Here is a 10,226-nt window from a genome sequence, read left to right as displayed (position 1 = left end):
CGCGGGTTTTTGTTTTCATTTATTTTTATATAGATATTTTTTTTCAATTCTAAATTGGTATATATTATAATATATATGTGTCTATCAACTTTTAAAACATAATAGTGTCTATCAATTTTTAAAACATAATAAGTTTAAGGTATATTTTTTTCATTGAATAGATTGTTTCAAACTTTCACATGTATTTGTATCTTCTTCTATATATATTTTCGGATTATTATTTCATTATTAAAATGGTAACTATATATATAAATATTAGTAAAATATTGTTTTATTGTCATATTCAAAGATATTGTAACATTTTACAAATTTAGAAAGTTTTTAAAAAATTAAAATTTTTCCTTCATAGATTTATATTATCGAGTAAATAATTAAATATTTAGTCTTTGTTTAATGTTTAAAATAAACTATATAGTTTAAAATTTGTTTTCATTGGTTTAAGATAGTAAAGACTAATCATTGTTAGATAATATGATTTTTGTTATTTAAAAAAAATCTTTATAATTTTAAAAGTTAAGATCGACAAATATTTAAATAATTAACATATGGAGGTATAGTATTACAACATTAAATTATATATATTTAATTTATACTTTCTATAAATCATATGGATCATCTATTGTTTAAATCCAATTATTGATAGGCCAATAAAAATTTTGGTAGGCCCAAAATTTAAATGATAAGATTAGATATTAAATGTAACATAACTTTATAGGAATATATCCATTAGGTCTATTTTTAAAAAAAATCACACATGAATCAAGGTTGTGACTTCTGTTTTAATATATAAGATATGATATCACATTGTCATTAAAAAATGATTGAAATTTTTTAGAATTATATATTTGACTGTTTTCCATTCATTTGACACATTTTTATACGATATATATAGTGAATGAGTGAATTTAATTAATATTATTAAGTTTAGATTAATTAGTTTTCTAAAATCTATGATTAATTTTATTCACTACTAATATAAACATAATAAAAATCGTTTTTACAATTGTTTCTATAGTATCATATGTATTTATATCTATCTTATCAATTTATATAATGTAATATAGATATTTAATTATTTCTATTAACAAATTATGTTAATTCATCTAGATTTAAGATGTTTAATTGTATGTTTGGAAACATAGATTAGATTAGGTAATTCCAGTGTTCTAAAACGCGACCGCTGCGGAGTGACTTTCCGGCGATTAAACGGTCGGCGGTCTCCGAACGTGGCGATTTGGTTGTATGCGGAGGATTAGGCGGTGTGGTACAGAAAGTTTAGTTTTTTTGTTAATCTGAAGTCGAAAATCGGTTTATATGTGGTAGATCTACAAGCTTATAATGCAAACTACAGTTAAAACCCAAAGGATTTAAAGATTAATCAAAAAAATCTATGGCGGCCGCAAAAAGTTGTTTCAGAAATCGTGAAGCCCTAAAAGAATTCTGAGGAAGGCGATGAGTTATTTACATAAATGCCACTCATTTAAAAAAAATCGAAAAAATCAATATTGAGTCAAATGGGACTTGAACCCGGAGTTGGATAGGAGGCAAACACTCCTATAACCACCAGACCATGAGAAGTTTTTGTGTTTTAGATACATAATATTATAATAACTTAAAAACAAGTCGGCGATTAATCCCCGTATACTCCCCGGTTTTTTCATTAGGCGCTAGGCCCAGTCCGAGCGCCCGACTAACGCCTAGCGTAGTTCCGAACAAGGGGGTAATTCTATGAATTGTTTTCTTTTAAAAACTTTAATTAAGTAAATGAATAATGAAAAGCATCAACTAATCAAATTATAACAATTAATTGGAGAACTCTTGTATAAGCGACACGTCAACGTAATCAATAAAGTGACTTCTCAATTAATATATAAGAGAATATATCCAAATCCATTAAAATAGACAAATAATAATATTTTAATATAACGTAAATAAAATGAGTACAGTGTCCGATAAGTTACATCTAGTCTTTTCTTGAACAACAAGTTACATACACGGATAATACGTATCTTTTTTTATTGTAACACCCGTATCCTTTACTATTTAATTTACCTTTTTGTCGACGGAGAGTGTGGTTTTATTAATGTTCGAGTTATGTGTCTGTGGAAGCAAGTGGCCCTAGAATGTTATACAATTTGTAACTTGTAAGATGTCATTTTTCTTCATGTATTTTTTTGTGCATCAGTGTAGTTGACTAGTTATAACGAGTTTCATGTGGGTAATCAATTTTCAAAATTTAAATCTATTTTATATTATGACTTTTTCTTGGTTCACCCCCTTGGGTGAACCTTTAGGTTCACTAACCAATAGAAAGTTGTCATTTTAGATCTAGTATCTTTTAATTAAGGAAACAAAATAACTTACCAAATTATATTATGCTTTTAAAATAAAAAATTAAAAATTAAATAAAGAGAAATAACAATAGTTCTAAAAAAAGATTATTTAAAAAAAATATTTATTTTTAAGATTTAGAGTTTAGTGTTTAAGATTTAGAATTTAGAATTTATCCAAATGTTTAGTGTTTTTCCAAGGGTTTAGGATTTATCTAAGGGTTTAGGGTTTACCCAAGGGTTTAGGGTTTACCCAAGGGTTTAAGGTTTTCCCAAGGGTTTAGGGTTTAGGATTAGAGTTTAGGGTTTAGTATTAGGGTTTAGTGTTTTGTTGACAACATTTTTTTTTTAATTCGTTTTTTATATATTATTTTTATTTATTTTTAAATTTTATTTTGAAAAAATAATATAATTTGCCAAGTTATTTGGTTTCCTTAATTAAAAGATACTAGATTTAAAATGACAATTTTCTATTGGTTGGTGAACCTAAAGGTTCACCCTAGGGGTTGAACCCAAGAATAACTCTTACATTATTCTCTCTTTTGGAAAGACCATAAATCCCGGTTGTACAAATACATACAATCTAATAGAAAGCCAAAACCATATCCATACTAGAAGTAAAACAAATTCGCAAAATTCAATAATATTTTGCACATCTAGATCGTTGGAATATATACAAGAGGCCTTGTCTACAATTACAACCGGATTGGATATATAAACATGTGACATGCTATTATTAACTACATATTTGTAAATTAATTATGATCATTTGTATATAAAAAAAGTAATATCAATCATATATCCTCTTTTTCCTCTTCTACTGATTTCACTTCTATTTCGGAAAACTTGAACTCGACATCATATATACACTTTTGGCAAAGACTGCTTTGCAGAACTCTTTATCGTCTGTCAGCTAGCTTTGAACCAGCAAGAAGACCTCTTAGTGAGTTTAATGAGTTTGGTGAAATAGGATAAATAACAGTGGCAAACGATATCGATTAAACACTTAATGGCAGCATTTACGTATAAGCTGACAAGATTGCAAAAAGAAGAAAATAATTTTTCAGACAAAGAAAAGTTTCATTGTTGCTATGATAGAAAATCTTCCAGATTGAGAGTTATTCCAGTTCTACCCTGACCACGATCACAATCTTTTCACCATGTCCGTAATAATTAAAGCGGAGATGGATTTTGAACTCGCATTTCATACAATATGAGTTAAGTGGAACATATAAGTAAACATCTTAAGAATATTTTTTATACTCGAGCCGAACCTATAGAAATGTTCAGACTAATCCGCAATGAAAAATGTAGTATATGTATATAACTTCTCTATGGATATTCAAATGAACCGTAAGTAATAATTTCGTAGATAGTATCTACGTAATCATATAATATAATGCAGTGAGATATTTTTTAATGCAAATTGCTTAGCAACCCAAACCTCCTCGTATCCAACCACTTTTACACTGTTTAAGATATTTTTTTTGTTTCATAATAAGTGTCATTCTAACTTTTTTTTTGTTACACAAAAATATGTCACTTTACAATTTCAATGCAAATTATACTTACTTTCAGCTGAAATTTAATTGCAAACTGCATTGATTTTATAAATAATTTTATTTATCTCAAATACGATTGGTCAGAAATATGTAATTAATAACAACTTACATATATTTTAGTAATTTTCTTAATTTTTGTGAAAAATGTTATAGTGACACTTATTCATAAACAGAACGAGAATTAAACTCTGAATGTTTTTTTCTCGATCGGCACAATTAGTAAGAGAGTCATGCACCATTGTCAAACAAACATTTACTTCTACGTTGACAGATTTTGCTTTCAACCAGATCCTTAAAATATCATCTAGTCAAATTAAATAAATTAGTATGTTTTAATTTTGTACAAATTACAAAGCAACTGGAAAAAATTCTAGTTTAATAATAATGTGATTGGCCTAGTGGGGTAGGTATTACACAGGATTATTTTTGTTTGTATTCCAGAGTCAAAATATTTTATACATTTAACAAGTTAAAGCTGATTTTGAATAAAAGAAATTGTGGACCAAAGTTCGAACAGATTAAAAAATGGGTCAATTAGCTTAATATACATATTTTGTATGGAAATTGGGAAACCGTGCATTTTATTTAAAAATTTGAGAACCAGGAGATGGTGGAGAATTAAATGACTCCACTAACCTTCCATGGCGCTTTGAATCAAATCACAATTCTAGTTGCCGGTCATTTTGTCTTCATCTCACAACAACGATGACAGTTTTTTTTTAAAGGTGCAAATACAAAATATCTTTATATATTGTTTCTACTGTTTATATATATATATATATATATATATATATATATCAGATCAATTCCAAACAATTTTTCTTAATGCGTTCACAACCATTTGTTGATACATAGATACATAATGAAGAACTAGACGATGCAAATACGGTGTTCTTTACTACTTATTGTAAGTACTTCACAAGCTAGACAAACCTAAGTCGTTATTCTTGAGGGAAGAAATTATTAACTGAAACTATAAAGGATTGAGTGAACCCTAAATTTAAACTCCTAAAACTTGAATCTATACCCTAAACCCAAAACCCAATTCCTAAACCCTAAACCCAAACTTTAGACCCTAAATCTAAACCCAAAATCCAAATCCTAAACCCAAATCCTAGACCCTAAATTTAAACTCTAAACTCAAACCCTAGAACCTAAGTATTGTTCTTTATTTTTTGAAGCTAAAAGATAGAGTTTTTTTTTTCATCTCTTGGGTTCAATCGAAATAGTTGAATTTCGAATATGGTGCATTTACCGTTAAAATGCTATCCAATAAAAATTTACCACATCATATTCTGTTTAATTATGAAAAAAACTCTGTAATGTTAACACACAATGTTAAAACTCATGTGTCACAATATGCTATCTCATAAGATAAATCAACTTAAAAACATAATTTTTAATCCTGCTATAATTAACATTCATATTACAGATACAAAAATCATTTTCCGGTTATTACCGTCTTAATCTTAAGTATCTATTTATTTTCCGGTTATAATATGCATTATCAAATAATATTGTAGTTATTGTCAAACAAGACTGATCCAAAATATATATGCGGCATTTAAATTACAAAACCAACTAATTGTCGTTTAGCATCCAAAATAAAGGGTTTATAGACAATTTTTGTTTATGAATTTACAGTTAGCAAAAATATTCGAATTAGATCAAAGCTAGCTTCAGTAGATCAAAGTTAGCAAATTTACGGTTAACAAAAAGATTATCCGGTCATTAATCTTTGCCGTCATCATTTCTCTTTGGATTAAAGAGGAACCCCTAACAATGCCGCCTTCAACCACTACAGCCATCGAGCCTCTTCAGCTTCCTCCACCGCACTCAAGCTCCCTTGCATCACCGAAAGGGAGAGCTGAAGTCGATACTCGAGATAAGTACCGACGACGGCGAGCTTGGAACCATACTTCTCCGCCTCATCTTCTTCTTCTCCGACATATCTTCTTCTCTAACTTCTTAACTTCAGATTCTCATCACCGCACCACGCTTGACGTCACACCACCATTTCTCCTTCCCGTTTTATCATTATTTTCTCAAATCTATAAATAAAACAAAAAATCAATTACAAAGAGAGTCTGTAATAAGAGGAAGGGAGACAAGATATTAACCATAAGCAAACAAAGGTTTGAGCATTGAAACTGATGTTGAACCAAATCAGATATTAACCATAAAAAAAAGATTCAAAACAAAGGGAGGGGGAGGAGGAGAGGGAGAGAGAGAGAAAAACCAAATTTGCTTAGCTCTGAGACTTCTGTCGCCTCGGAGACCTCTGTCGCCTCTAGTTAGCCATGAAATCCAAATTTGCTTAGCTCTGATACCACCACCGCCTCAGAGACATGTCGCCTCTTCCTCTGCCATCTCCAGCTCTGGTTAGCCATGGAATTCAAATTTGTTTATATCTGAATTTTTTCTTAAATAAACAGAGAACAAGAAGAGAGGAAAACAAAAAGATGAAAGATATAAGATTCGAAAAACAAGAAGAAGAGGTCATGTAAAATCTGAGATTGAAAACCAATTAAAGAGAGAATGTTAGGAAGATGAAAGAACGAGTAAGAGAAATATAAACATTAAACAGATGGAAACTCTGGTTTGTTGCAAAACATTGAAGGTTTTCAAAAAAAATCTTTGTCTTTTCAGAATTAATGCACAAGTGTGTTTGTGTACGATTCTTCTATTCCTTTATGTGACCGGCTACATAGGAACAACGTTGCCATTATGAAAAATTAAACAGTATGTTGTCTATTTGTCTAATTAAATAAGTTTCATAGTTATCTACTGCAATTTCCCTTAAAAAAAACATATTCAATTTGGATGGGTTTAAGAAATGATCTATAATTATCAGCCCATTGGGCTTTGAGATTTCGGTTTTGCTAATAGGGTTTTCGCGTACGCTGATTTATAAACGGCACTAACCCTAGCCGTCTCCATTTGTTTAGCTTTCAACCGACGAAAATGGGCGCTTTCAGGGTAAAGCACTTTGATCCTTTCTCTCTATCTCAGTGTCTCCATTGTTTGAATCTAATCTGGGGGGGGTTTTCTTCTTTCTTTCGCAGTTTCACCAGTACCAGGTTGTCGGAAGAGCTCTCCCGACAGAGAAAGATGTGCAGCCTAAGATCTACAGGATGAAGCTCTGGGCCACGAACGAGGTTCGTGCCAAGTCCAAGTTCTGGTTAGTCATTTATTTATATCGCCTCTCTTATTGATTTATTCTCTTTTATTGGTTTAATTGATCTCTTAACAATGAGTTTGTAATCTGGATTAGGTACTTCTTGAGGAAGCTGAAGAAGGTTAAGAAGAGTAACGGTCAGATGCTCGCCATCAACGAGGTACGTACTTTCTCCTTTCTCATCTAATGGAATGACTAATCTCGCTAGACGATATGAAGTTGTGGTAGATTCATTATTGTGTTAGGAAATGTAGTAAATGACCTAACTTGGGTGGAAAGTAATTGTATTTGTGTGCTTTTAGTATACTCGTTTCATTTGCTAAAGTTCTTAGCTTTTGACACTCAAATCTACTATAACAATTAGAGTTTACATGGACTTTCACATAGCTTATTCAAAGCTCATATAATCTCGCGAAGTTTTGATGAGTACATTGTTTGTAAATGACCTAACTTATCCTGAAAGCAATTGTATTTGTGTGCTTAGTTTAATATTTGCGTTTGGTATAGTTCATAGCACTTTCACATTGTTTTACTCTGTGAAGCTCAAAGTTCATAGCTTTAATGTGTTATCTTTGTTCAATATGATTTAGTAATAATATTAAACAAACGTCATGTTTTCTTATCTGTTTTTATATAAGCTTTATTGTTCATTTACTGATGTAATAATCCGTGATTGAATTGTGTTTGCAGATCTTTGAGAAGAACCCAACAACCATCAAGAACTTTGGAATCTGGTTGAGGTACCAGAGCAGGACTGGATACCACAACATGTACAAGGAGTACCGCGACACCACCTTGAACGGAGCCGTGGAGCAGATGTACACCGAGATGGCGTCACGACACCGCGTCAGGTTCCCTTGCATCCAGATCATCAAGACTGCCACTGTCCCGGCCAAGCTCTGCAAGAGGGAGAGCACCAAGCAGTTCCACAACAGCAAAATCAAGTTCCCATTGGTGTTCCGCAAGGTCAGACCACCAACCAGGAAGCTCAAGACCACCTACAAGGCCTCCAAGCCCAACTTGTTCATGTGATAAGAGTCTCTGATCGACTCTTCATATCTTTTTTGTTTGGGGATTGGGAATCTTGATGGAAGTTATCTGCCGTTTTGTTTTTCTTTTCAAGGATATTTTTGTTTATCAACGTTTTAGCCTTATTCATGGAACTAAACTCGACTTTGTCTGGATTGTGTTGTTCTTGATTTTGAAAAAAAAAAAACCTTTTTTCTCGTTTCTTGATTCCTAAGTTCTCTTTATTGGAAACAAACTCACTTTAAGAACACGTATATATCAGTAAAGCACTTGAAAACAAACAATATTTTCATTAATTAACCAAGGCTTAAGTTGTATATTTGGAAAGAGGATGTATTGGTAAAGTACTAACAATGGAATCTATTTCTCACAGATGACAAATGAGTATTATTGACACCGACAGGGCCATTTAAGTCATTCTAAGCACCGAGGGAACATAGAGAATCTCCTACCACTTTGGGAGATAAGGTTTCTTCTTTTACTTCTTGAATTTGCTTTCGTGCGTTCAAGATTCACTCTCGCGGAGTAGCTCAAGTGAAAGTCAACGCAGCAACCAAGCAGAGCCTCAAGTCTCTTGAAAAATGGCTTCACATGACCATGATCATCACCATCACGACCACGAGCAAGGCCACAAGTTCGTGTTTCCTTGATTCTTTCTGCGATTTATTCTCTTTATCATTCACTAATCTTATCTAACTCTGTCAAGTAGGAAACAGGCCGGTGGAGGTGCGGAGTCTTGGGTAGGACCGGACGGGAGGGTGTACCATAGCCACGATGGACTCGCACCGCACTCACACGAACCCATCTACTCTCCTGGATACTTCAGCCGCCGAGCTCCTCCTCTTAACGACCGTAACTTCTCCGAGAGAGCTTTCACCGTCGGTATTGGCGGTCCTGTTGGCACCGGGTAACTGTCTTTCTCTACTTAAAACAAATCATATTGACTGTTTGGTTTATTTAGATTTGGGAACAGAACAAAGAACAATCTCTAGATAATGTTTTTTCAGACAAGAAGTGTTAACCTTTCTGTCTTTTTTTTTTTTATTGGTTTACTCAGGAAAACAGCATTGATGCTTGCTCTTTGTAGAGTCTTGAGGGACAAGTACAGTCTTGCTGCTGTGAGTATTATTTTTATTACCAGACGTAAGATTGTTTCCTTTGGTCTCAGTGCAGTAGACATGTGACTTTGGTCTTGTAAAACAATGTAGGTGACCAATGATATATTCACCAAAGAGGACGGTGAGTTTCTGGTGAAGCATGGAGCTCTTCCTGAGGAAAGGATCAGAGCCGTTGAAACCGGTGGATGTCCACACGCTGCCATCCGTGAAGACATCAGTATCAACCTAGGTCCTCTTGAGGAGTTATCAAACTTGTTCAAGACTGATTTGCTTCTTTGCGAATCTGGTGGAGGTACGCGGTTCGAGTTATGGCTTTCTGTTTACTCAAGGAATCAAATGAGATTGAATAGATTTAGTGTTGTGTGTTTGCAGATAACTTGGCTGCTAATTTCAGCAGAGAGCTAGCTGACTATATCATCTACATCATCGATGTGTCGGCTGGTGATAAAATACCACGTAAAGGCGGTCCTGGCATCACTCAAGCTGATCTTCTGGTATACTTATCTTTACTTCCAATGATCAAGTTTATGGTAATGTGATTAATCTCTCTTGTGTGTTTTTTTTCAAACTACAGGTGATAAACAAGACAGATCTCGCAGCAGCTGTTGGAGCTGACTTGTCTGTCATGGAAAGGGATGCACTACGCATGCGTGATGGAGGTCCATTCGTCTTTGCTCAGGTAACATGTTTCATCAACCAATGAATGAGCTTAGTGTTTAGTTGTTTACAAAAGGAGTTTTCCTCTGACTACTAAACTATATTCAGGTGAAGCATGGGCTTGGGGTTGAAGAAATAGTCAACCACGTCATGAACTCATGGGAGCAAGCAACCGGGAACAAGCGCCATTAACCGGTTCTTAGGAACTGAATAAAACTCGGTTTATGCGTTGAAGCTTATGTATCTGTTTGTTGTTGTTGTACTGAAGACATAAGAGAAATAAGGGTTTTGTAATAGTGCATGAGACTCTCATTACATTGTGATTCTAGTTAATTAATGTCCTTTAACAGAA

At 33.1% G+C, this 10,226-nt stretch overlaps 2 protein-coding genes across 2 annotated transcripts; both read left to right on the top strand.

Moving 5' to 3' along the window:
- Positions 1-6,775: 6,775 nt before the first annotated feature.
- Positions 6,776-8,296, top strand: LOC106337460 (60S ribosomal protein L18a-2). Its single transcript, XM_013776568.1, has 4 exons — positions 6,776-6,871; positions 6,958-7,073; positions 7,167-7,230; positions 7,761-8,296. The coding sequence occupies exons 1-4, from the start codon at positions 6,857-6,859 to the stop codon at positions 8,100-8,102; spliced, it is 537 nt and encodes a 178-aa protein (XP_013632022.1). The 5' UTR covers positions 6,776-6,856; the 3' UTR covers positions 8,103-8,296.
- A 180-nt stretch (positions 8,297-8,476) lies between these two features.
- On the top strand, positions 8,477-10,226 carry LOC106342116 (urease accessory protein G). Its single transcript, XM_013780956.1, has 7 exons — positions 8,477-8,733; positions 8,809-9,006; positions 9,157-9,217; positions 9,308-9,509; positions 9,590-9,711; positions 9,792-9,896; positions 9,983-10,226. Exons 1-7 carry the CDS (start codon positions 8,681-8,683, stop codon positions 10,064-10,066), a joined length of 825 nt encoding a protein of 274 aa, XP_013636410.1. The 5' UTR covers positions 8,477-8,680; the 3' UTR covers positions 10,067-10,226.

The sequence above is a fragment of the Brassica oleracea genome, chromosome C4 (genome assembly GCF_000695525.1).
Source record: "Brassica oleracea var. oleracea cultivar TO1000 chromosome C4, BOL, whole genome shotgun sequence".
Lineage (NCBI taxonomy): Eukaryota > Viridiplantae > Streptophyta > Magnoliopsida > Brassicales > Brassicaceae > Brassica > Brassica oleracea.
Note: the sequence above shows the minus strand (reverse complement) of the source record. Positions and strands in the feature narration are given on the sequence as shown.

Excerpts from the sequence above, each read along its gene's own strand:
- LOC106337460 (XM_013776568.1), top strand. Across the intron at positions 7,074-7,166 it reads CGTGCCAAGTCCAAGTTCTG|GTACTTCTTGAGGAAGCTGA; the intron begins GTTAGTCATTTA and ends AATCTGGATTAG. Across the intron at positions 7,231-7,760 it reads AGATGCTCGCCATCAACGAG|ATCTTTGAGAAGAACCCAAC; the intron begins GTACGTACTTTC and ends TTGTGTTTGCAG.
- LOC106342116 (XM_013780956.1), top strand. The coding sequence starts at position 8,681 with ATGGCTTCACATGACCATGATCATCACCATCACGACCACGAGCAAGGC. Across the intron at positions 9,007-9,156 it reads GGCGGTCCTGTTGGCACCGG|GAAAACAGCATTGATGCTTG; the intron begins GTAACTGTCTTT and ends TGGTTTACTCAG. Across the intron at positions 9,510-9,589 it reads TCTTTGCGAATCTGGTGGAG|ATAACTTGGCTGCTAATTTC; the intron begins GTACGCGGTTCG and ends GTGTGTTTGCAG.